Here is a 25,163-nt window from a genome sequence, read left to right on the forward strand (position 1 = left end):
ATCCCCCCTGCAACATTGAGAAAATGGAGAAGCTCTTGCGACGAATATACATTCAACTATCAGATCCAATTCTAAATAATTAAATTAAATACGTGACAATCAAACTCGGACTTTTTGGTTTGGCCTCTTGTGAATTGCCAATAGCATCGCATCCCCATCGAGAATAACTTTAAAGGATAGATAGGCTCTTCTAGACCAGTGCAAATCCTGAATGCGTCATGGTCTGGATTGAGTGTACTTTGTACATGTACATGTGCAAGACCATCACCGATAGACGTGTGTGCAGAAATTGCCGAGGCCCCTGGTCCAAGTATGTTGAGACGACAACCGCTTGGCAATCTCGGCCTCGGTACTAAGTGGGGCACCCTGAATGACTTGCCGCAGAAACTCGAGATCTTTGCTAGGCGTTACTGCTGTCAAGACAGCTCAAGTCGTCAAGCGTCCATAGCCGATCCATGCTTTGAATGTCCAGCCAAGCATCGTTGCTGAGATATGGTTAGCCGATGACGCATTCCTACACGATGCTGTCATCACTCAGCATCGTAATCTAAGAAACACTTACTTGGTTCCAGAGCTATCATCAAACAGTGTATTTGAAAACGGACCCCATAGATCCGAGATGATGCCCGCAGTCGACAAATCGTATCCGTCAGGCCAGTCTGCTAGATTACCATCCATGGCACCCTCAGCTGGCCTCGTTGCAGCAGAAGGAATTAAAGAGGACGGATGTCCTTGCTCTTCATGAGGTGGTGCATTATCAACCTTGTTGATCGCAGCTTTGAAAAGCTTGTAAGCTGCATCCGCAGACACGTACGACCTTCGCAGCTCGTCCATGGCAAGCATGCAGAGTGCAAGATTGTGCTTGCCCATTTCACGTGCCATTGGTGTTGACGATGTCGACTCGAACAGATGAATTTGCATCGGCGGGATGAGAGCAATTACCCTAGAGAATTTTAGTCGACAAAATAGTGATATGAGTAGGGGGGCCTAGATCGTACGCAATTGTGTGACAGAGACCGATGAGATCCTCGGCCATCATTGAGTTCACTGCCCCACTCGCATTTGATGCTGCGGTTCTCGTTTTCTGGCATGCAATTGTTCTCCATGCGCCTTGATCAGCTGCCGATACCTCTCTAGGGGAATCAAGAATGTGTGGTCGATATAAGACAATAATAGCCGCTCTGCAGTAATCGTTAGTCTGCGTAGAAGCGCCACTAGTATTACGCAGACACTTACTCAAAGTAGAGTTTAAACAGGTAAATATGGGACGCGACAACTCGGCCTTGGTTATTGCTTCCTGGGAACGTGGGATAAGAGGCACGAATTTCACTTTCACTGCGTTCAATGTCGGCCCTTGATAGCTTGACCCCCTTTGCCCTGTAGTTTTTTGATAAAACGTTGCCTAATGCTGCAGTCAACTTGACGAAGTCAAGCCAGATCTCGAAAAGATAGCTCAGCTCTTCTGGAAGATATTTTCGGCTGACTTCACCAATTAATTCAGGCGATATTACATCTGAGTCGCCAGTACCTGGCATGGCGGTGTCAGAGTCGTCCAAGGCTATTCGCATTGGTCGGCCTAACCCAAGAGAGAGCCATACTTCGCGGCAATAAAGGGACCACCAGAGTCGACGCCAAAATGGCCGCGGGCCGTGAGAGACTTGGTGAGCGGTTATGGGGAGATGGTGCAGCCCTACTGTGTGCGAGAGGCCGATCGCAATGCCAGTCCAGTGCCATGGGCCGGCTCTGTCATCTGTAGTAGTGTACCAATGTCCCATTAAGAACACTGATTGAATAAGGGTAATCTTGTCCTTTTCATAATCTGCGTCGTACAGAGCCTAAAAGACTGTCAGACTTCTTCATTTGATCACAATGCAACACTATAGTCACCTTTGCCCGTTGGTACATGGCACATTTCAGTGCTTTCCGTGACGGAAACAAATCCTCAGTAAGCATGCTCTCATCGATGAACTGTGAGTTCAGACAATTAGCTTGACGCATTCGTATAGGGGTGCATACCTACACTTGCTGCTGCTAGAAACATGCTCCAGAGGAGCAGAAGGCTCATTCGACCCTTCTCGTAGTTAAGCAGAAAGTCGTTTGCGTCAAGGATAGGCGAGAATGGATGGACGTGGTGGAAGTAACACCGTATGAGGGCTTCCCGAATATGGTGTGGAGGCAAAGTAAACGAGCCTTTAGTCCAAAGATAATTGATATCTTCGGGGAGCAGCGACTTGATCGAAGGCATCGGAACCAAAAAGTGGTTCTTTTCCGAAGATCGGTGAGGCTCGCAGATATCCATCACAAATGCAGGCCCACGTTGATCCCCTGTTTGATGTAGAAGTAAGTGACACCGTTCAACTAGAAGGTAAATTGTAGGTGGAGTGATGCGGATAGAGGAGTCTCATACCGGTGTAGAACGGAACACAGCCATCCCCATAGCCATTGCCCCCTTCTAATGCATCCGCATACGCCGAACTGTCTTCAACTGCATCGGAGGGGTTGGGAGGACGCCGACTGCCAAATGCGGCATTTGTCGGCAAGTCTCGCTCACCAATAGAGCGACGAGCCTCCGGTCTTTGTGACCTGACCTCTGACCTACTATCTGCCAACGTAGTTGGGCCCTGAGGTGTATTGCCTCTGCTGTTGCCGGCATGTTCGCCGCTGTCTTTTTGTGGGGGAGGTGCGGCCTGGTCGTTACATGTCACAGTAGAGTCTTTAGGTTGAGAACCATCAATACTCGTGGATGGGTGGGCTCGACGTCTAGGTTGTCCCCTGCGTGAAGCAATGCTGGATCGATTTTCAATAGCGGTAGGGGTATCCGGTACTAATTGGTCTAAATTGCTTCTCCTGTATTTAGTTTTTTTGGTATCTCGGATGGACGAACAAGAATCCTACCGTCGTCGTTTGCGGCTCATTATCTCACATGCAATGCCATCCACGGAACAGTTTGCACAGGGCGGGCCTGACAACGTGACAGTACACCTCACTTTTCGTAAGTTACAGGCCTTGCACGCGGCGGTGGCGCGCTTCGATGTTCGGGTTGCCGGTGGTGATGCGGCATTGTCAATTTGTGACATTCTAGCGACTTGTTTACTACCACCTAACCAAGATGGACGTAAATATCATCGACGGATGCTGCTTGCGATCTTGGTTGGCCTCAAGGAGGGTGAGTTTGAATCACTCCGAGTGTTTCCCAGTTAACTGAGGATATAATTATGAAATGACATGTGACATAGGGCTCTAAAGGCGCAATAGAGCAGATCAGAACGCAGCCTAGTTCAGCTTATTCTCGCATCTTAGCCGCGCCGACGCCAACGATCTCTCAAGGGGCTAGTTGCTATCGCCAAGGGCTCGAGAGCATGGAAAGCATGGAAAGCGCGGTCATCGAAGGCGGAATTAAGGTTGTGCGAGAGACAATTAAAAGAGAAAGTTGCTGTTTTATTTTTATAAAGCTCGAAAGCCACGGCAAGCCGTGCACGCGTGCTTATAGCGCATTACGATGCCCATTTGTTGCTAAACCATTTTTTTAAGGCATCCACAGGCATTACCTAGAATAACACTAGTATCGCCTTCCCATACTATCTCTTATATAATCTAAATAAGTTATATAGGGTACTTTAATTATTAACCAAGACGTATAGAGTGAGTACGGAGTAGAGGTCTCGGCGGGATGAAGTTGAAAGATAGACGGTGAAATAGTAGATAGTACTCGAGTAGTGGATGTCTGCCGTCGTAAGATCTTACATGATTCAAATGAAATACGCTACCTTCTAGATTCAATCTACCGACTAAATCTTACCATCATTCATCATGTCAACGTTTGGCCAGTACTTCCGCGTACACACGTATGTTTTTGAATAAACCCAACTATTGGAAGAGTTGCAGCCGGCGCGGTAGCGGAGAAAATCCTCTCACATGGCATTGAAATCGTAGCATTTACATCCTCCGTAGGCTCTGAATCCATCTTCCCCCCGAAAAGTATGCACACGCACCGGTCAACGAATCCCGAGTTCCTACGGGTTGTTAGATGAAATAACCCGCGACAAGGTAGACGCGTTTACTCCCACACGATGTCCACACCCGGACACCTCTGCACGTATCGTAGCCCTCATCACGAAATTGGCTCCGGTTTTGGTGGATGTGCTATCCCGGGTAGTATACACAGCGACCCGTTCATCAAAGCCCCAGAGGCTCCGGACTTAATACAAATGCGCCGCGGCCGAGATTGACCACGAAGACGGCCAATACTGTGGTGGAGACCAAGGAGGGATATCCAACGGTGCTCATATCTACATATGCTGTACGCTGCTCTGCGGCTAGATCGAGCCTGGCGACTAGTCAGCTACCTATATTACGCCAAGTACAGTGTTCCCGGTGATGGCACGTATTTCTGCTATGTCGACTTGAATATACCAGATTTGCTAGCGAATACGCGTGGTGCTTGGACGAGGAGGATGAGGAGAATTGCACCTTTATATTACCTGGGATGCAACACAAACTTGGTGAGTGGTGGGGGAGAGTCAAGGGGCGGGGGCAGGAGACGTCTGGATATGTACACCGCATCACCGATCAGATATATATTCACAAAGGAAGATTCGGAGGTGCTAGGAGTACGGTGGAAGAAAACCCCTTGCCAGCCAGGCGAGCTGAGAATCACCCTGCCGTCTATCCCTCATGGCGCCACTGGGCCTACGACAAAGTTGCGCCGCGCCATGCTTCCTTGGTTTGTGGGGGTGCAGGACGATGAGAGCTCGCTGGAGGTGGTGGAGGGCGGCACATGGGAGGAATTGGCTACGGCGCATCGAGACTTTGTCGCCCCCAAGGCTACACCTATGGCGCATTCTTGGGCGAATCTGGTGCAAAACTCTTTTCAGTAGAAAATCAGGCACCTACAGCTATTACCTATATATATCTCCGATACCGAGCTTGAATACCTCAATTCTAGTGAGATATTCATATAGCTTGAATCCCTCAATTCTAGTGAGATATTTATATAACTTGAATGCTTCAATTTCAGTGAGATATTTACACGATATCAGATTTATATCTAGGTAATAGCCGCCGGGCCTAATAATACCGGCGAAAAGAGTTTTGCACCAAAGTCACCCAAGATTGCACCATATACACCGTCCGGCTTACCAAATCGGTATGGGGCAATCCCATACCGGTGCTCATATCTACTTTACTGTTGCCTTTAAACCACCTGCAACTATCGGTCTGCCTCAAAACACAGTTACCTACGATGAGATTGAAGGTGTTTTGGGGGCCAATGGGAGACATGATCTATGCGTTGTTGGACGCGCCATTCCTATCGTGGAGGCTATGAGCAGTCTTGTTCTGATGGACGCTCTGATGGCTCAAAAGGCTAGAGTAGGAGTGCGGGACGATTTGGTGTTGGATAGGGCGACCGCTGCGAAGTAGCTATGGCGTTGTCACCTCAGCCTTTGCTACGGCTGACTATGAATATACTCGATGGCATAATCAAGGAACTAATGTCTGTCAACTCAGCTGTAGGTGGGAGAAGGCGTTGAATGTGTGTCCTGAAGAGTCCTTCAAGGATACATCGGGAATCGACTACATTCCACTAGAGGGCATTCGTCTAAGCGTGGATGGATTTTGAATGGACGGATCTCATTCTCATTCAGATCGGGGTCTAGATAGACACCAGCGTTGTGGAAAGCCTCATACACGAACTCTACTAGTTAGCCGCCCATGTAGGTCTAGAAAAGCATAACGGCAGCCACGTCGTAGCGATCGTCCTTAGTAGGAGAGATAGGGCAGCCTAGTCAATCAAAGTCTCGCATACAATACCTGATAAATTTCTATCTAATATAGGAGACGCTGGCTTTGGTGTTCTCTGCGTTGATCAGGTCTAGGAACGGTGTGCTAAACTTCAACAAAATGGTAACTATGAGAGGATGCGGAGATAGAGCGAAGAATGAGTGTTAAGAGTAGGCACTAAGCCTTGTTTTCCTTGGCAGAGAGGCGAGGGGACAAGGGGAGGGAAGGATAAGGCAGAGGTACCGCAGCGTGTTGAGAGCGGTGTAGACAGGATTCGATTATCGTAGATGGCGGGGGACGGCGAGTACTTATGCTTGTGCTAATTTATATTAATTTCATAAGTACCCATGTATAGAGTTAATTTAGTACTACTTTTTTATTTTCTATCCAAATATATATTATATATTACATAACTACGACTGAGGTAACGTGATTGTTTACAAAGTAGGAAAGAGTCCGTAAAGAAAATACTAACTTAATCTAAATTGTATAAAATATATATACTACTATTTACACTATTATACGTTATCACTCGAGTCGGCGGTCCCCTAACTGTTGCCCACTCTACTCGAATCCTCCCTCCGCAAGTTGTACTTGCGAGGATGACTGTGACAATCGGGCTTCCGTAACCTTTCTCTCTTTCGTAGCATAGTCAGACGTTGGTGATTCCTTATGTTCAACGACCGTCCTTGTCGTTTTCAGAATGCGAGCGCTGTCCGCGTCCTCCAGCGCGATGTTGTTCGACCCCACGAATACACTATAACCATTATCAGAGCCTTCGGCAGTCCGTTTGGTGGTGCTGTCCCCAAACCTGCCCATATATTTCGTAGCCGAGCCGGAGGGAATCGTAGTGTCGGGGCCATTTATCCTGTTGCGTTTTGTGACTTCGACTAGCTGGTTCAAAATCACAAATTCCAGCTTCAGCTTGAGGCTGTACACGAGAGTTTTGTAAAAATGCTGCAGTTCGTCGTAGCCGGCGTACTGGAGGCTGATAAGAGTGATGTCCAGCATTATAATAAACAGATTGATGTAGATGAGGCGCTGAAAGGTATTCTTGGCCCTCTGTCCACCAAATTGTTGGAGGATGGGACGAAGTATCTCGATGGTAGAGTAGATGTATATTCCCGAAATTATGACCTCTTGAGCGGTGAAAATGGTGAGTTGGACTGGTTCGTAGACGTCATATATTTTCGCAATCACCCCCCCGGGTGAGGCTTTCATCACGTAGACCACGATCGAGACGGGGATATGAAGGGTAACCACCGTGAAAATGATCATGCAAAGGACCCCTCGAACCAGTCTCTGATTGCTAGCCACCAGATGAATTCGAGAATAAAGAACAACCGACTGTCCGGTGACCATCATGACCCATCCCACGAGGAGCGCCGTGACGATGGGCATGACATGAGGTAGGCTGTCGTCCGAAAGCACGAAGGTCTCGAGGACAACCCCTAATCCATTTATAGCAACCCCCCACATCGTAGTAAGAACGGCCCAGAAGTAAAGGCCCTTCCACCTCTTAAACGTGAAAAATAGGTTGAAGTGGAGTTCGATCACATTATAGAATGCGATGGCCATGAACGCCGACTCGGTCATCGAAATGGCGAAAGAGCTCGTCGTGCTGCCGACGGTAACGCCATCTTCATTCCTCATGTCTGTGACCGATATCTTTAGACAAGGCTCGAGACGGTGCCAGACGAAAGGGCTAAACTGGTGCAAGATGGAGAGTTCGGTGAGAACAGGACCCTGTTTATGTGTGATTGAAGAGAAGCTTTCGAGGTCTTGATCCCCTCTACTGCGGCACGCACGTCCCTCCTGCCAATACCTATCTAAGCTAACACCCAAACCTACTAGGTTTATACTAACACCACTCCAGTAAGGTGCAGCTCACGATCGTGGACGTGATTGATTATCGACTCGTACAGCTTCGTGATAGCGGGCTTTCTTAATCGCCAACTACGCAAATGTCTGGGTCTATCGGATGCTATAGTGCTCACGGATATGAAAACGTAGCTAAGGGCCTAATTCCTTGCCATGGCGCACTGCTATTATTGCTGTTGGTGTTGTAAATGGAGATAATCGTGGAAGAAGCAGCATCAAAATAGAGCCCTGCCGTAATGCGCGGTGTCGTGGTCGACGAGATCTCCACCGCTATCGCCCGACATATCCCGGTCCAGAAGGTGCAACATTGGCAATACAGGATTGTACTTCGTCGTGGGAGGCTGGAGCGGATTACCTGGGGTAACCGCGGAGTACTGCTGAGTGCTTTCGTCAGAACTAGGAGCCGCCGACGGTCTGGGCAGAGACGGTAGTATCCAAGCTCAACTCCAAGCCTTACGCTTCCAGCAACGCAACCCTGGTTGGCGACCCGGGTTCCGCGGTGGACTCGCTTGGAACCCCGGGTCGCACAGCTGAAGGCTGGTCCCGTGCGGGAGACTGTTCTTCCCTGCAGCAATCGTTACTGAACATCCCACGTCGTACGAGAACTCCAGTCTCCCTCCCTCACTTGGCCCATTCCATGGCGATTTGGCGGGGCCGACGGTGATGCGATTGCCTGACTGGCTCCTGGCCCTGGCATCATGAGGTTCAGACCACGGCCAGGTTGTGGTCACCTCCCGGGGCTGGGACGATCAGGGGGCGAGCTTGGCTCACAAAGATGATAATGAAAATTACTTGGCCGCGTACTCGCGGTGATCGGATCTCCCCAGAGCTTAGACATGGTTCACCGCTGCGGAAAGCTCTGTTTCATACTTACCTGCATTATTTGCCCGCCGTCACCATGGCACCGCACCGCCGCCTGCCACTGCCGCCTGCCATCTCGTCAGAGCTACGGTTGACAGGTGAAACATGTTCGTAGATAATGTGCGGGAAGCTTTGTGCTTCGGCGATGCCCCTCATCATGCTTCACCGGCTAGATTCGTGCAAAACGAGGAATGCTCCCTTTTCTCGCTCTTTCGACAATCTGCTCGGGCAATGGGTCAGTCAAAACACATTAGGTACATGTACATGTACAGCACATCACTAGCACCGGCTGATGGAGTTGCCGAGCCTTCAGCAATGCTTAATATGTATTCAGAGACCACAGGAGCCCCAGTTTCTGCTACTATCGCAGCCAATGGATCCTCACAAGTACACCAGCGGTCAGTGGCTCCACAACGATAACCTCCATCGAAGCTGTCGATATGTCAACTTTGACTTCGGGGCTCTGTGCAAGAAAGCTATCGATGCGTGCCCGGGAGCACGGCATATTGCGCGGTGCGAGAAGAGAGAGGGTGCATGTAACCGTGCTTTCGTGATGGTGACGGACACCGGTAAAAAGGTTGTCGCGAGGGTGCCATTTCCAGTCGCAGGCCCACCAAGGCTGACAACCAATTCAGAGGTTGCACTGTAAACATACTCCACCTCCACCTCCACCCCGTGAGCGATAACTAACTTTCGCTCTTTAATTAGTGCGTGAGACATCAATACCTATACCAAAAATCCTCACATGGTGCGATGATGCCTCAAACCCCGTCGGCTGCGAGTACATTATTATGGACCATGTGGAGGGAGTTCGACTACATGAACGGTGGCCGACGATGAATTCGCACCAACGTATGCTGTGCGTTGAGAGGTTGGGGATGTTAGTCCAAGAGATGGCCAAGCTTACGTTCCCAGCCTATGGAAGTATCTATTTTGCAAATTCGGCTTTGCCAACAACAAACACTAAGCTTGATCTTGGAAAAGGCTTCTGTTTAGGCCCGAGCTGCGGCCCACTATATTGGAATTCGGCGGCCGGCGAGTCCGAGTTGTATGGGCAGAAAAATACAAACAATGGTCCATGTAAGTAAATCGTCTGGGCTATCTTGATCCAGATACAGCATAATATCCTAACACCTACAGGGCCAAGTATTGCAGAGTTTTGCGCTGGACTTATCGATACCGGACGCTCACGGATACCCAAGTACGGATCCTATTATCTTGGCCTTCCCTACCACGGATCGCGTAGTGAACACATAAAATTATTAGCAGAAACCGAAGCCATCCTCACGCAACTGATGCATTTCCCTCCAATCCTAGAAGCTGGCCTACCAACTCTTTTGCACCACGACCTTCGTAAAAGGAACATTTACGTATCCGATCTGGATCCCGCTGTCGTCACCGGCATTATCGACTGGCAGTCAACAAGCGTCGAGCCAGGCTCTATGTACGCAAATGAAATTCCTGATTTCACGACTTTCAACTCTGGGTCGCCATTTTCGGCCGCGGCTGTCACGCAGAACCAACCACCTTTTCCAGAATCTGACCAACAATCGCGGGACCGCAAAGATGCCAAGATTTGCCACACAACATATGAGGTGATTCTCCAAGGTCTAGGCAAGAAGCTTGGATCGGGTAGGGCTCTGGACCAGACGCTATCGCGACCATTCCTCCACGTGCAACTTCTTGGCGTGACAGTGCTACATCAGTGCGACAGGAGCTCATCAATGTTTCGCAGAAATGGCAGGAACTTGGCCTACCGGGCGAGTGTAGCTACTGGCCGAGTGAGGGGGAGCTGAAGGAGCACCAGAAGCACTACCAAGACTTTGAGACGGCACAAGAACTCAAATCAAGGCTTATGGACATGCTCAACACGACCTCGGATGGCTGGGTGCCAAACGACGCTGCGAAGCCTGCACTGGCAGCAAATCTTGCTGCCCTCGATGAGTGGATGAAATCCGCCGTGGAGTCAGGGGATATGAGTAGAGAGAAAGCGGAGGAACTGTGGCCTTTTAACGAGGCGTTACCGATTTAACAGTTATTGTCTGGTCATTTCTAGCCCACGCGCTGCACACTACCTCATGACTCCAGTGTCAAAGCAGAAGTCGAACGTTTCCCATGGTGTATCAGCTTCAGTTAATGAGTGGGTAGATTTGCAGTAAGCACCGGAAAACTTGAATGGGCCATTTTGGAAGCCTATCTCGTACATTTTGCATTTCCCCAAAACCTCTCGAGCTCCAGCCGTCTAATTCCTTTATCAGGGTCAGGATCAAGGACAGCTAGCTATAACATCTTTCCAGTCTAGAATAGGCAATATTTTTGCCCGACTACGATAAACGAAACCTAGCAGTTAGGACATATGGCCATCAAAGTATCTCCGTACATCCTCAGCACTTTCGCGAATCTCCAAGGTTGTGCTGCCTTCGAAGTTCTCTACGATCTCCAGGGTGTACCTCGAAATCGCGAAGATGTATTTAGAATCATAAACATCTTGTCTGTACGTAAACCTGCCCCACCAGTTTGCCTCTCGGGATCACATGCGGGTTGTCATCAGAGTTGGAGTAAGGAGTCAATGCGCTATCCTTGACATCCACGATCCGTCAAAGCGTGAACACTATTAGGCATTAAACCAGTATCGACAAGCCTCCCTCTCAGCTGGCAGCGACAACCTTACTGCTTACGTAGTCTCTATCCTTGGTTTGAATTCATCAGTTACTAACAGACACAAACACAACAAGCACCGCCGCATACCTACTCCGTATTAGCAATTTCCCCCCAAAACAACGATACACACTCACGCAGCAGTTGAGCCAAATATCTCCGCTCTCCTCGCATTTGTCAACAACCCAATGAAAGCCGTAAACATCACAGTGAACGCAGCCACGATCCCCAATCTTGTACCCATAGGCTTCACGAAATACAGCACCACAATTGCAACAATAAGAAGGATAGTCGAAATCAGTACACTCAGAATCGCAACAATCCACGCTATCCTCTCAGTGGGGTAGTAATAAAGCTGTCCCTCCCCCCAAGACTGCGGGATCTGCTTGTTCTGTCGGACATAATAGCCCAAGTGTCGCTGAATGAGACTACTGAGGCGATCTGGAGCTTCGCCTGCGTCTGCGCAGCACAAGTCGTCCTCGTCGTCGAGAAGGTGAAAGCCAGTGTCTCGGAGTGGGACTCGTGTTCTGAACCACTTGCTAAATGCTAGGAAGCTGTTGTGGTCCGGCTTGCCGAATGATGAGATTCTGTTTCGTCGCAGCAGTGCCTTCTCTATATCGCTTAGCTAACACCCCAAGAGAGTTGAATATATTACCGTATTCCTTCATCGCAACTCGAAGTCTCATAATGAGATCAAGCCTTTCGATAGCCTTCTCATCTCCGCGGTCGACCTGTATCACGAGAACCTCCCAACAACGCGCTCTTGCATCTGTGCCTATTTTCTCGCTCTCGCTGCCTGTTCTGATAATATTTTTGTCATCCTCATCCAGCTTCTCCAATTCAAACTCTAGATGTTGCACCTCAGCCTCATAGTAGAGGAGATTTTGTGCTCCTAGCCGGTCGAATCGCCGCCATACGGAGAATTGCGTATCACTTGCTTTGAAAGCCGCAAGGTCAGAGTAACCTTCAAGATATTCCAAGGGTGTCGAATTTGACTCAAGATCCGCCATTGTGAATTTAGGGCGATGCTTGTAGAGATAATGATGTGGTGAGCAGCGTTCTCGATGCATGATGCAGACCACTCATACGGTCTAAAGCGACGCCCGAGTGGCTTGCACAGCCTTGCCAGCGAGATCAGATATAACCATCAGTGCCCAACGACCGTTTTCAATCCGTCTCTATCTTCTGTGTCGAACTGGTGATTTGAATCCATTCAGATATCAAGACAAACGCCCGACATGAATCGTGGTAGTTCGAGCTATGGGAGTTCGACAGTCGCGCGGGAGGCTACGACTGTAAGGGCTGACGATCAGTGCTCTTATCAAATTTCTAGTTCTAATGCCCAGCAAAACCAATACACAATCTCTAGCGAAGAAACACAACCTAGCTCCCAATACGGTTCATACGCACGGTATGATGGGATGTATAACGACAAAATGACAAGGCCCAACGGGTATCTCCTTGACGAGGCTGGATATGAACCTACTTCTGAATGGAAACAGGCCCCAGGTGGCTGGCGTGGCAGTCATCGGTCTAGTAGAGATTATGCTGAAGGTGGACGCCAATATAGGGCTGGATATGCTGCTCAATTTGCTGCCAATCAAACACCCAGTGGAATCGAGCGATTTGGCGGTCCTGACCAGACTGGAGGTGAGGGTGAGAGGGGCGATGACGGCGATGGCGACCCAAATTTTGATGTCTTTGGGCTTCGGGAAATCGGACTTGGGTCTCCATTTCGCCCACTACCAGATCCATTTTGGAAACGTAAGTATCTAAGATTCGACAATGAAGATCATGTTCTAAATTGACTCTCGGCAGACCTAGACCTAGCGCCTCCCGATCCGCTACATCTCTCTCGCGACGCCAAAAGCAACTACACTTGGACGATCAGAAGTCTTGAGCCAAAGGTAAATACGCCTTGATATACTACTTCGCCCACATCAACTGACGTTTAACTGCTACAGGTGAAAGACGCATCTCTAATACTGGAGGTTTTAATCGTGTCAGAGTATTCTGGCAAACAGATCCCAGTCTCTATGGTCATCAATACTCTTTCGCCTGTGAACTTGATGAAGTCCGAGCTCCTTTCACGACTAAACCCAAGAAATCTTACAATCACAAAGCTGTTCGGTGGTTCGATGTCGCAGCCCAATTCTATCAACAATAAATGGATCTCTATGTATTCTCTTGCTCAACAAGTACCGATACCGTGGAAACAAAACCCCGAATCAGGTGCTCGACCATGTGAATTCTTCGTGCCTTCAACGTGGGAACACGGGGGCCACGAACTGGTACTTGGCAACGACTTTCTATTCAAATTGAGTTCAACCGATATATTATATATACCTAAAATAAAGGCGCTGATGCGGAAGCTAGTCCGTGATCCCCAATATGGCAGAATAAGCTCTGGATTCAGGAAGAGGGTTTTGGTTCTTGACATCGAGGCTGAAGAGCAAAGAAAAACCGATGAGTTTCTGCAAAGTTGTGTAGTTATTTTGAAATGAGGTAACTATGTGTTAAGAGGTGTCTTGCGATAGAACTCTTGAGCTTGGGTGTTGCCTATAATCGGTTTTATTTCGAGGGGGATATATAAAACGCGGCTCTCGCTATAATTAGTATATTCGATAGGTACTAATAGAAACTATATTATTAAGTAACCTTGAGATCTTGTAATATATTACTTTCACAGACGACTATAGCTAATATAGCCTCTAGGTACTTATACTAATTTGGAGAGTTGACAATTTTCCCATGGCACAACCGAATAGTAAGTAAATCATGATTGGTCACTGGAAGGGAGAGCAAGAACATGACTGAGCAAGAACATGAACCTGTTAATATTTCTTGCATAGGTAATCACACTCTTCAAATATGTTCCATCCTAATATGCCCAGACGACAACAAAACCACACGCTGCCAACAATATTGCGAGACTAGCGGCCAATTTATCTTTCCCGCTAGCAGCTACAACCGACTGTGTCGAAGTCGGAGTCGAAGTCCCAGAAGGAGCGATTGTAGATCCTGGTGGCGTGGAAGTCGGAGTTTCAGAAGAATCGGTTGCAGATTCTGATGACGTTGGAGTCGAAGTTTCCGAAGAACTGATTTCAGATTCTGATGAAGTTGTTGGAGATGCTGGAGTTGTATTCGTGGCGGTTGGGACTTCAATGGTGTCTGTAGGCTCTGTCTCTGGCAGACTTGACTTGGGCGGAGTGGGTGTGACCGTGGGCGGGGGTACAGCTTTGGATGTTGTTACCAATGTTGGTGCTGGGGCACCAAAGCTGTTCGATATACAGAGGGTTGAGACGTAATTGCAAGTGTATCCGGGCTGGCAGCAGAGCCCTTTCAAGTCGCCAGTGCAGACGGGGTCCCCAATGGCGCAACCTCCGCCGCAGATGGGTGTGCCCGTCCGGAACGTGCAGGGTCGCCCGACGGGGCAGCAACCTTCGCTACCATCGTTGCAGGCAGTCTGCCCAGCGGCGCAAGTGAGAATTTGGCGGAGGAAGAGCGGAGCGGCTGTTGGGTGAGGAGCCAGAGCCGGAGCACGAAGGTTCTGGGCATTAAGAAGAGGGAGGCATTGCAGGGCGAAGAGGGTGATGGGAAGAATATAGGGGTACATTATTGTCTTGTGTAGTTGTTGCAGCGTTTTGAGTAAGTTGTTTTGACTAAAGCTGCGAAATCACACTCTTGGAATAGAGGTGTTGGGAAGAATTGTTCTTGGATTTGACCAAGGCAATGCTGCCTTTAGTATAACACCTCTTGTAACACAGAAATCTAGCTGCCCAATGTCCAGTCGAGGAGAGATTCACAAAGTATTTTGACTATCACCCAAAGGGTTCCAGCCACCCTCTCAGGCAGCGTGCACAGCCGATATAATCCATGTGTTCGGCTTCGTCGTTGGCCAACTAGCTGAGAGGTGCGAATCGGGCGCAAAAGTAAGATACACTTACAATTCGACCGACTTGTGTTATATATAGCATGAGCAATATAAGGATTGTTAGCAGCCAATTTGTAGTGCTCCCCTACTCTACTCGGTATGCTCTAATTTTCAGCTCTCTGAGAGAGGCAGCCAGCCGCGTTCTCGAAACGAGTTAGTGCGGTGTAATGTGATAAGGAATATTGGGTAGCTTAAGGTTCTCGAGTCTGAGTGGATGATAAACTGGGCTATGTGGCTGTGCCTGCATACGAACAAGCTGGAGTGGATAGATAGCTGCTCCGCAAGGTATGCCTGTTGTACGGAAATGGTTTAAGCTTATGCAGGTTATATTGATGATTTCTACCCCGCGCTCTACCATATTATCCCTGTCGAAGCACCTACACAGATGTTTAGATAAGACTAGATATGGCCCAGTAATTTACAGGAGACTGTTTCCCAACATATATAGTTTTCCCTTGTCGAGGAAGCATCATAGAGATTTATGTACTTCTTCCTTAGCCATTCGCGGCTTGCTTGTTGTAAGGAATGTGCCCCTTGTCAGTACCACAGGCGCCATGATAGGTTTGTTAGAAATACGTGTATAGCGATAGGGCATATATCCTTGTAATTTGATTAATCGTCCTAATCCATATTTTGGGTTACTCTTACTTTGACTAGATCCACTTAATAGTTACCACTTTAGCTCATTCGTAAGCTTATAATCCTAACAGGAGGCTCTAAGCCTCAAGCTGAACGGTGGACCTTCTGAATCAAACAGGGGAGCGTCTCTAGCTTCCTCTCTTTGATAACGCTGGCCGTTTCACATCAAAACGCCCCGTGGTTTCTTATCCATCGCTGGCAATTGTCATCTCGACCGACGGCAGCCCACCCTGGTGTCCTCCCCCCTCGCCAAAAGCTTAACGTCGTAGCACCAGCGAGCAATATAAATCTTGATGCCACGAACTTTCCAATTCGTTTAGCAGTTTCTGGGTCCTCTGGCTAGATGTATCGAGGTATTCCAAGGCTAGGCGTCGAAGCTGCGATGGTTTTGTCGTGACTCGTGAGCCCTTTCTGCCTAATAATAAGTTTCACCCTTCCTTGAATTTCTTCGCGGGTCTTTTATCATCTGGCAGGTCGTCTCGTTTCGTGACAGGAAGACTGCCTGTCGATGTCCAGATATCAATATCGTCCTGGCTCACCCTCCGATGCGGATACTCTATCTTCAGCCCATCGAAACAATTCGTGCTGACTTTGCTTCCGGTGTGAAAGAGCGCGTGATCAAGCGCTTGCTCCGCAGTTAGACGTCTCTCTGGGTCGTATTCAAGGAATCCTGCTAGCAGCTTGTAGCCCTCGGCGCCAAGCACCTGCAAGGACTCGGGTTCTGATGGAGTAGTATGCCCAGCACCGGCCGGGGTGACGCCGTAGTACCACTTGTCGAGATTAGATCCACTCAGTAGGTTTATGCCCTCTTTGGAGCTCAGAATCTGATCGTTTTGATTCTGTGTGCGTGAAGAGTATGACTTGAGCGGCTGAAGGCTCAAAAATTGATTGTATTCTGGTAGAGACGTAAGTAGGGGCCATTGATCTTTGGTCGGTACTCCAAGAATATCGATGATCTTCTGCATTTGGCTGCGCTGAAATGGAACCTTTTTAATATCTGCCTTGGCTTCTTCCCCCCTAAAGATCGGTCGTAAGGAGAGCAATTCAGCGAAGATGCAGCCCACTGCCCACATATCAACAGCTGGACCATAGTGCCAACTTCCTAAGAGTAACTCGGGAGCACGATACCATATTGTAACAACTACTTTGTCCCCAGAGAAGAGAGACTGAAGAGGTTTATAGAAGGGCCGGGCAAGGCCGAAGTCCCCAATCTTGACAACCCCTGATGATGTCACCATTATATTGGCTGGCTTGAGGTCGCGATGCAGTACCCAGTTTGCGTGTAAGTATTTGCAACCATTGATTAGCTGGAATATAATACTCTTGATCATTAATGGTGGGATTGGTTGTCGAGGCTGCTGGGTATGATGATGGATAATCTGCAAGAGGTCATGTTCCGCATACTCGAATTTCATGAAAATAGACTTGTTTTCCAGGATGCCTGACCTCCAAAGGCAGTCAGAAGGCTTCGCTTGATACTTTGCGGTCTGTGTCCAGAAACAGACGCCGGGCCTGAGGAGGTTGACGGTGGATTGGAATTGCTCATGATCAAGATTCAAGAGAACGGCGGCAGACTAGCAAAGGCAAATCAGGTGGTGCAAATGTATACGGATACGTTGGGAACAATTCTGGCAAGTTCTTCAAGGGAAAAAGGAAGTGGCGCGCGTGTTGAGGTAAGACGACTGATATGCGTCCGAAGCTTGGCTTTCCAGCCCTGTGAAGACTTACCCCAGGTTACGGCAAAGTCTCAGCCTTAAGAATGCCAAGTATCCGTGCACACCCTGTCCCGTACGCATAGTCAATCCTTACTGCTATCGTTGTCGCCGGCCAGCCTTCTTCCTCATCTCAACATCACCCTCTGCAAGCCATTTGCTGGCCTCGATTAGTTGGATTACGTTGACGTACTGCTTGAAAACCATGAAAAGGCATGAGGCACATAGGAGAATGCACGGAACTAAACTATCCATCTTGTTGGCTCTGTATGAAATGTTAATAGATAGTCTAGAATGGTTTGCCGTGACGAATAGCCCTGGAAAAGCTTACCTAGCCATCTCCATGGCGCCGGCGCTCCACGGAGGACTCCAGATTAGTGGTTGGAAGACGGAGGTTCCAGCCTGCATCGAGTTCATTTCGCTACCTGGTTGGATCAAGGACGGAATAGAGTTGGGCGAGGAGAAGGAAAGGAGGTACAACGCAATAAAGAAGACCTTATTCATGGCACAGGTGGTGAAAAGCACCCGCTACAATGGTGTCAGCTCTACCTCGTAGACTCGCACAACTTACTCACAGTATCCGAGTAGTACTTCCTCATGACCCAAGGCCGGTCCTTGTCTATCTTCTTGTGGCTCTGGGAGCTGCCGCCCATTGCTAGAGTAGCGTACATGTGCATGAAGTGGCTGGCAAGGTCCAAGCTGATGAGTGCTTGAAAGACGATGCTCCATCTTGGGAATGCGCTTGCCAGGAATACCAGTAGACAAGAAGTTGTACAACGGTCAATGACCATGTCCAACACGGCCCCAAATCTGGTCGATTGTTTGAACTTCCGCGCTGCCGCACCGTCCAAAGCGTCTAGGAGGCAGGAAATACTGTAGAGGAGAGAGCATTTTCGCGGGTGAAAAGGCATGTAGTGGAGGGAAGCTAGGGTGAGAACAATGCGCGAGTATCCTGGATCGTGTTAACACAGTCAGTTAGTCGATGGGAAGGAGGTACCCGTCTTACCGATGAGGTTTGGGATGAAGAGGAAGATATTCTCGGAGGGCAGCGAAGGAGACGTCGATCTTTTTCCTGTGTCATTAATGCCGCCATCGGTTTTAATGGGCCCGTTTATCCCATTCGACTGTCGTCTCGTCTTCCCAGGCATTTTGTTTATGATGCTGGGAATTTGCGGAATCGCAGCGGCGTTGCGCCAGAATCACATGCACTCTAAGCCAAAGGAATCTGGACTATCACAGCGGTTGTGAAGCTAGCATCTCTCTAGTCATAATTGCGCATCTATGATAGAAGAGGCTAATAGTCAATCAAGCCGTGTTGGTTCGCGAGAAATTTACCTCGGAGACACTAATCTACCTCAGCAACTGCGAAGCGTAGCGGTTATAGCCGTATGATTTGGTGCCTGGAAAGCCATCGATTGTCCGCGACTCCTATTCTACTATTTTCCTCTCTACTTTGTTAACTATTACAACTTGACAGAGAAGTGCTGCAACTTGCATAAACAGACAGGTATTTTGATGGATGCTTATTATGATTATATTGTTTCAGCGTAACCGTAGAAGAAAACCAACTCCTTCAAATTCTAAGATCTCATGTCATTCATCGTGATATCAACTCCTAAACTGTGTCCGCTGGTTGCGCCGCGCCATCAGATGAAGGTTTGACCTTGGTCGGTTTCGACTTCCTCATACTAGCCCGCTCTCCCTCTACGCAGTACTTGATGATCCATGGGTGTTCTTGAACCTGTTCAAGTGAAATCCGCTTTTCTGGGTCAACAACTAGAAGCTAATAAAACGTCAGATTTAGCCGTTAAGCACATGGAAGTTTAACTCACTTTCATTATCAGATCTTTGGCTTCCGGTGACACGAACTGCGGTACAGTGTATTCACAACGAACGATCCTTCTATGCGTGAGAGCTATGGAGTCCTCAAATGGCGCTTGCCCAACCAGAAATTCGTACATCAAGACTCCTAGACTCCACAGATCAACTTTCCCACTATACCACTGCTCCCTAACTATCTCCGGTGGCAGGTAGTCCAAAGTTCCACACATGGTTTTCCTTCGGTTGCTCGGTGCATGAACACTCCATCCAAAATCTGCAATCTTGAGCTCGCCATGAATACCAACAAGAATATTCTCCGGCTTGATATCTCGATGTATCACATGCTTCTTGTGGCAGAATTTCAACGCTAGAGCCATCTGGGAGATGTATAGCGCAGCCTTCCATTCTGGAAATCGCTTTTCGCGCTGAAGATGTTTGTATAGTTCGCCCTTCCCAGCATACTCTAGAATCAAGAATATTCTTTTGGCATCATGGAAATAGCCGTAGAGTTGAAGGATATTTGGATGCCGTAGATTACTTTGAATTTCAATTTCCCGTCGAACTTGCTTCTCGACACCCCCGTTCCTGATTTCGTTCTTGTATAGAACCTTGAGCGCACAAACAAAGCGGCTCTTGCGTTCCCTCGCCAAGTACACACGCCCAAATTTCCCTTTCCCTAAAGGTCGTCCAATTTCGAACATGCCGAGATGGAATTGGCTCTGAGGCGCAGGTTGCTTACATATCTGGGTTGGCTTCTGTTCGACCTCGACTGGTACTTCCGATCCCGATCCTCGCGATGATTCGGGCGCAGGTTTCCGTAAACCGCTTTTATTTTCTAGTGCGATTTTGAGAAGATAGTTCGAGCTTTTCGGTGATTGTGTACTCGAGGGGGCTACAACCTGTGTAATTAGTATAGGTCTCCGATAGAGAGTTTGAATACAAACTTTCAACTTGGGATATATTTTCTTTCCATCACTAGGATCATTCTTGTCGTTGACAATCAGGCGCTCAAAGCGCGTTTCGAGAGTGTCAGTTGACATTTTATTTTGCGAGCCGAGGCCTTGTTGAGAGCAATGGGGAATGAGCGGGATTGAATGTCGTGAAAGGGCGAGGCTGATGAGGTGTATTTGATAGGAGAAGCGGGTTGGCAGGGCAACAATTTACGGGGACACTCCGTTCGACCACGACCACCGCTACATGCTACATGGTGTCGGCACGTACCGAGCAAAATCATAGAGGTGCTGATAATGAAGAAGTGCAGGCCATCTTCGCTAGGTCCACATAACAGTGTATGCACCTTTTTGATTCTGAAGCGTGAATTTGGCAAAACGAACCCAAATTTGGGTGCGCTCGATATCAAATTGTAATGATACTCGTCAAATACTTACCACCAACAAAGTGGCTTGCAGCGAGCAAAAGTCTATATCATCAACAAGGTGGTGACTTGTGCAGAGTAGCCAATAGGAACCGAGATTGTCCCATACGGTGCTATGATCAACCAAGGGGTGGTGGTACTATCTATGATAGACGTCGTTAAGGAAAATAACTAGTGGATCAAGGCACGCACCGCTCGTGGACATTGTTCAAGACCACTTCGGCATACTTCTCACTATTTATTTTAGTATAAAGTAGATATGGATACATAGATTGGGATTGACTTCGATTCGGATTTTGATATCCGAGTTAAGGGAAGAAAACCTCGTCATAGCTGGCAACGGCGGAGCCTTAGACAGTTTCTAGTTTAGAAATTAATCTATATCAGGGCTGAAAAAGTCCATCCTGCACAGGTTATTGATTTAAATATTATCCAAAACTTCATGATCCTACTTACGATACAAAAGGGTATAGAACGCCCATCCAATGCCCAAGTTATTATATAGGTGCGCTTGCTTCTCATCATCTCCTCAAACCAATCAAATCGTCACTGTTCTTCCGCACTTCCTCCTCTTCACCCAACAAATCCAAATCCAAAATATCCTCCCCATTCCTCGGCTTCCCATTCCCCTCCGCATCAACACCCTCGTCAAGCTCCACAGCCTCACTCTCATCCCCCAATAGCCCCTCCTCCTCTAATACATCTGCTCCGGAAGGTTTGAGAGTATCAACCTCCTCCCTGCGTCCAATGATCACATTTCCCGCTACCAATAACCCGGCGCCAAGGAACCATAACGGTGGCAACGACTCGGAGAAGATTACGAAGCCAAGAATGGCGGTGATCATGAAGTTGGAGCTGGTGTTTATGATGCTGACTTGAGTTGTGGATGTCCCGCGGGCGAGGGCTTTGGTGAAGAGCGCCCACATTATGCCGTTGAAGATAAGGTTGAGGGCGAAGAATATCTAGACGGAGGAAGTTAGCGGGGGTGTTTGGGTAATGGACTGGTTGGGGGTAATGGAATGCATAGATGCAATCATGGAGGAATGGGAGTTAAAACATAAATATGAACGAATAGATGCGACGGACGAAAAGTAGAGGAAACGTACAGCTCTAACTACGAACTCCACAACCTTCTCTCCATCGCCTAAACCAAAAAAATTCCCAACCGAGGCTGCGAAGCTTGTGGTGAGTTCGGTGGTTGTTCTGTATATATGACGCTGTCAGCACAGGTACCAGCCATTAAAATGCGCAGTTCGCGTTGCACCAGTGCATGGGATCGTATGTTGCACCCTCCAATCGTGTCAAATCCAGGGCCTATTATCCCTTCCGGTTCGCTTCTCGCTGTAATAAAGTATTTTTCTTTCTTTCTTGTACCAAGTACTCCGTAGAATAATAGAGTAGTGCATCCATGGTGTGGTATCGACCACCCATTTTGCATGCATGTTTTGCTTGCAAGCAAAGCAAGCATATCGAGGAGGGAATGAGGAATGACGTACAGCTTCGCAAACACCCCGTTAAACGCCGCGCAGGCACCGCTCATCATAGCCAGCGCAATCCATTGCGACTTTCGGCTCATGTCCTTAAACTCCATATCTGCCGTTTCCTTTTCCTCAGGTAGGTTTTTGGGAGTTTCGGCAGGACCGGACGACGACGACGACCTTGCGGAAGGGCGTCGTCGAGAAAAGGATGGGGACTGGTCGTTAGGGAGTGGAGTATGTGGATCATTATGAACGTTCCTATTGTTGGTCTCGTTCCTGGCTGTGTTCCTAGGCAAGGGGCCCTTTGCCCCCTTGGCATTGGAGGATGTGGGTGGGCGTTGACGAAGCATCTTGGCTTGTTCAAAGGGATATATTTAGGGTGTGTAGGCTTCTCCAGGTATAGCTGCTGTATTGTTGTCGCAAATACCTTGGTAAAACGACTCGGAAACGGCGGATGGGCTCGGAAGCGGCGCTGCCGTGGGACTCGTATCTGACCGGATTGTGCGGAGTATCAGATAGCTGGCTGGTATGTATGTAGTGTACTTGGACAGAACAGAATAGGAAGAGAAGACGCGGATCATTGGGAGAAATGAGATGCCAAGACAAGCCCTCCGAGGGAAGAAGTGGGAAGACGTGCAGCTACGGTCCATGCCTAAAGCACATTCCAGTATATAGGTACAACATGCATATTTTACGGAGATATGGATATCATGGGGAGAATATTACAGTTTTGTAATAGTCATTCGAATTGTCTGTCCTAAGCGTGGCAGCCCCTGCAGGAGGCATTTCGTGTTAGACAACTACATACCAGGTACCTACTACGTAGCTGCCTATCATCCTGAGTCGTTAAATAGATTAGCCACCCACCTATTCCAACAAACCCACGTGTTGGCAACCTTCACAGAGCGATCAAATGCCTCTCAGGGATGATTTCAATTTTCTATCCTGTAATATATCCCATGTGCCTGTTGTGTAGCGTCGGCTAGGAACAAACTGCGCCTTGATGCACTGGTGTCTCCGGAAACGCCTCCCAATGTCACAAACTCCGGCAATCCTTCCTTAGAGATGACAACATGAAAATGAAAGTATTCCGGCCCTGTTGCCCTCTTCGATCTTTTGTTTTTGAGTCGGCTCCCGGGGGGGGGGGGGGGGTTAGAGACGACCGTGACGCATATCGCATGCAAATGAAAGGCGCAGGGAGGAGAAGGCAGATATAGATGTAACCGTCGCAGAGCCTCGTCCAGCGACGGAATGAAATATCCTAGGCCTCCATCACTGTGGATCACCAGGTCTCTTGCTATTGCAGCTCACGATCCTAACCTTCTCCGCCAGAACCGGTTGTGTCTGATTATCCATCTTGAATGTAACATCCTTAATGAGGAACGTCCAGACCTCGTCGCAGAAGCGGTAGGTATCGAGATGACCCTTCACTCATATCGTATTAGCATTAGCTCTTCGCCACTGTCCGGAGCCTAATCCGATCTCTCGTCCCCAGGCACAGCACAACGTAGTATAGTACCTTGAATGATAGCCTCGACTTGACCCTCTCTGCCAAAACCTCCGTAATACTACGATCGAAGTTTGCTAGAATCTTCATTGCAAGCTGCGGCTCGATACGGCGGTCGCTGATGAGATCGTCGAGAGTGTCAGTCAGGGCCATGCCGATGCTAGAAATGCAACCCGTGTCAGTGCCAGTCGCAAGATGTGATAGCAAGCAAAGAAGCAAAGGCACAGTACCTGCTACGGCGGTAGAGCTCGTAAAAGGCCTGTCCGTTCGCGGCCATGATGAGCTTTTGCGATATAATATGGCGGAGAGGGTGATGGAGGAGATATTGCCGGCCTTGTTTGGCGGGATCTTGAGTAACCGTTCAGCTTAGGTAAGCTGGGTTGAGCCGCAACGCGCGGTAGTTTGACTACGGAGGCCTGAGTGCGTCGCTTGTGCTTCGATGTTTGGATGATGCCTGGCAGCTTTTAACACTCGAACATCAACGACCTCGACGAGACCCCGGTTTAAGGAGATTCCGCGATCGATCCAGCCGACAAGATGAGTCTTAAATATGGCCTTGGTGGTGCTGGGACAACACTGGCGGTGATCGGAACTTGTAAGCATACGAAGGAGCTGGTTTTATTGCGCTTGAGAGCTTTGGCTAACGGCTTCTAGATATGCTCTTCACTGGTGATGGAGAAGCTTTCAATGTACGTTTCAGGTCCGCAGATTGCAATTCAATACGCTTGCGCTGTTTCTGTGATGTGGTGTTTCGACATCGGATTCATGCCCTCTCCCTCGGATTAAAGCAGGCAGCTAATGGGATGCGATGGCTAGGTCGGACAATTTCTCGAAGATGTATCACCATACGCGTGGGCAGATATGGGGGTTGGATTATGCATAGGGTTATCAGTTGTTGGAGCAGCATGGTACGGCGTCCTCCCCTTCTCCCCACCATTAGGGTCTTGCTCACGAACATAAAGGGGCATTTTCATCACCGGCTCATCGATTCTGGGTGGAGGCGTAAGGACTCCCCGCATTCGAACGAAGAACTTGATCTCCATCATTTTCTGCGAGGTTGTGGCCATCTACGGAGTTATCATGTCCATCGTTTTCTCTGCGAAGCTTAAGATGGTCGCAACCGACGATTTGTATAGCGGAAGCAATTACTATACTGGGTATGCGTTGTTTTGGGCCGGGATAACGGTTGGGATGTGTAACTTGATTTGTGGTGTGGCGGTTGGTATCAATGGCAGTGGTGCTGCTTTGGCTGATGCTGCTGACCCAAGTTTGTGCGTATATTCTTCCTCGGAGACATCGCAACATCGCTAATCCGGACATTATAGATTTGTCAAGATCCTCGTCATCGAGATTTTCAGCTCTGTTTTGGGCCTCTTCGGCTTGATCGTTGGATTGTTAGTATCGAGCAAAGCGAACGACTTCACATAGCCGTCTGGAATATGGCTACTGAGCTTGAACTCGAAATATGTGGTAGGAAGTAAGACAGGACGTGTATATCAGCAAGGCCGGGACGAGA

The 25,163-nt window shown here is 48.6% G+C and overlaps 12 protein-coding genes across 12 annotated transcripts; 5 read left to right on the forward strand and 7 right to left on the reverse strand.

The window, feature by feature from the left end:
- Window positions 1-400: 400 nt before the first annotated feature.
- Window positions 401-3,077, reverse strand: BP5553_10090 (Uncharacterized protein; the record flags this gene model as incomplete). The annotated part of the gene is made up of 8 exons (XM_032018713.1): window positions 401-485; window positions 563-943; window positions 999-1,181; window positions 1,237-1,835; window positions 1,888-1,968; window positions 2,021-2,325; window positions 2,408-2,847; window positions 2,896-3,077. 8 exons carry the CDS (start codon window positions 3,075-3,077, stop codon window positions 401-403), a joined length of 2,256 nt encoding a protein of 751 aa, XP_031865121.1.
- Window positions 3,078-4,295: 1,218 nt separating this feature from the next.
- On the forward strand, window positions 4,296-4,877 carry BP5553_10091 (uncharacterized protein; the record flags this gene model as incomplete). The annotated part of the gene is made up of 1 exon (XM_032018714.1): window positions 4,296-4,877. The coding sequence occupies one exon, from the start codon at window positions 4,296-4,298 to the stop codon at window positions 4,875-4,877; it is 582 nt and encodes a 193-aa protein (XP_031865122.1).
- Window positions 4,878-5,148: 271 nt separating this feature from the next.
- Window positions 5,149-5,421, forward strand: BP5553_10092 (uncharacterized protein; the record flags this gene model as incomplete). The annotated part of the gene is made up of 1 exon (XM_032018715.1): window positions 5,149-5,421. The coding sequence occupies one exon, from the start codon at window positions 5,149-5,151 to the stop codon at window positions 5,419-5,421; it is 273 nt and encodes a 90-aa protein (XP_031865123.1).
- A 924-nt stretch (window positions 5,422-6,345) lies between these two features.
- BP5553_10093 (uncharacterized protein) lies at window positions 6,346-7,434 on the reverse strand (the record flags this gene model as incomplete). Its single annotated transcript, XM_032018716.1, has 1 exon — window positions 6,346-7,434. The coding sequence occupies one exon, from the start codon at window positions 7,432-7,434 to the stop codon at window positions 6,346-6,348; it is 1,089 nt and encodes a 362-aa protein (XP_031865124.1).
- A 1,982-nt stretch (window positions 7,435-9,416) lies between these two features.
- Window positions 9,417-10,555, forward strand: BP5553_10094 (uncharacterized protein; the record flags this gene model as incomplete). Its single annotated transcript, XM_032018717.1, has 3 exons — window positions 9,417-9,603; window positions 9,664-10,118; window positions 10,160-10,555. 3 exons carry the CDS (start codon window positions 9,417-9,419, stop codon window positions 10,553-10,555), a joined length of 1,038 nt encoding a protein of 345 aa, XP_031865125.1.
- A 673-nt stretch (window positions 10,556-11,228) lies between these two features.
- On the reverse strand, window positions 11,229-12,191 carry BP5553_10095 (uncharacterized protein; the record flags this gene model as incomplete). Its single annotated transcript, XM_032018718.1, has 3 exons — window positions 11,229-11,271; window positions 11,319-11,793; window positions 11,837-12,191. The coding sequence occupies 3 exons, from the start codon at window positions 12,189-12,191 to the stop codon at window positions 11,229-11,231; spliced, it is 873 nt and encodes a 290-aa protein (XP_031865126.1).
- A 228-nt stretch (window positions 12,192-12,419) lies between these two features.
- BP5553_10096 (uncharacterized protein) lies at window positions 12,420-14,812 on the forward strand (the record flags this gene model as incomplete). The annotated part of the gene is made up of 5 exons (XM_032018719.1): window positions 12,420-12,945; window positions 13,000-13,088; window positions 13,146-13,472; window positions 14,076-14,485; window positions 14,536-14,812. 5 exons carry the CDS (start codon window positions 12,420-12,422, stop codon window positions 14,810-14,812), a joined length of 1,629 nt encoding a protein of 542 aa, XP_031865127.1.
- Window positions 14,813-16,182: 1,370 nt separating this feature from the next.
- On the reverse strand, window positions 16,183-18,614 carry BP5553_10097 (uncharacterized protein; the record flags this gene model as incomplete). Its single annotated transcript, XM_032018720.1, has 5 exons — window positions 16,183-17,328; window positions 17,650-17,731; window positions 17,798-17,994; window positions 18,042-18,418; window positions 18,473-18,614. 5 exons carry the CDS (start codon window positions 18,612-18,614, stop codon window positions 16,183-16,185), a joined length of 1,944 nt encoding a protein of 647 aa, XP_031865128.1.
- A 467-nt stretch (window positions 18,615-19,081) lies between these two features.
- On the reverse strand, window positions 19,082-20,327 carry BP5553_10098 (Uncharacterized protein; the record flags this gene model as incomplete). Its single annotated transcript, XM_032018721.1, has 3 exons — window positions 19,082-19,249; window positions 19,299-20,186; window positions 20,232-20,327. The coding sequence occupies 3 exons, from the start codon at window positions 20,325-20,327 to the stop codon at window positions 19,082-19,084; spliced, it is 1,152 nt and encodes a 383-aa protein (XP_031865129.1).
- Window positions 20,328-21,183: 856 nt separating this feature from the next.
- On the reverse strand, window positions 21,184-22,490 carry BP5553_10099 (uncharacterized protein; the record flags this gene model as incomplete). The annotated part of the gene is made up of 3 exons (XM_032018722.1): window positions 21,184-21,624; window positions 21,769-21,865; window positions 22,159-22,490. 3 exons carry the CDS (start codon window positions 22,488-22,490, stop codon window positions 21,184-21,186), a joined length of 870 nt encoding a protein of 289 aa, XP_031865130.1.
- A 922-nt stretch (window positions 22,491-23,412) lies between these two features.
- BP5553_10100 (Transcription initiation factor IIA subunit 2) lies at window positions 23,413-23,924 on the reverse strand (the record flags this gene model as incomplete). The annotated part of the gene is made up of 3 exons (XM_032018723.1): window positions 23,413-23,565; window positions 23,660-23,807; window positions 23,878-23,924. 3 exons carry the CDS (start codon window positions 23,922-23,924, stop codon window positions 23,413-23,415), a joined length of 348 nt encoding a protein of 115 aa, XP_031865131.1.
- Window positions 23,925-24,184: 260 nt separating this feature from the next.
- Window positions 24,185-25,075, forward strand: BP5553_10101 (putative V-ATPase proteolipid subunit Ppa1; the record flags this gene model as incomplete). Its single annotated transcript, XM_032018724.1, has 5 exons — window positions 24,185-24,242; window positions 24,302-24,336; window positions 24,464-24,555; window positions 24,610-24,918; window positions 24,973-25,075. 5 exons carry the CDS (start codon window positions 24,185-24,187, stop codon window positions 25,073-25,075), a joined length of 597 nt encoding a protein of 198 aa, XP_031865132.1.
- Window positions 25,076-25,163: the final 88 nt, after the last annotated feature.

This window comes from Venustampulla echinocandica (genome assembly GCF_003357145.1).
Source record: "Venustampulla echinocandica strain BP 5553 chromosome Unknown scaffold_13, whole genome shotgun sequence".
NCBI lineage: Eukaryota > Fungi > Ascomycota > Leotiomycetes > Helotiales > Pleuroascaceae > Venustampulla > Venustampulla echinocandica.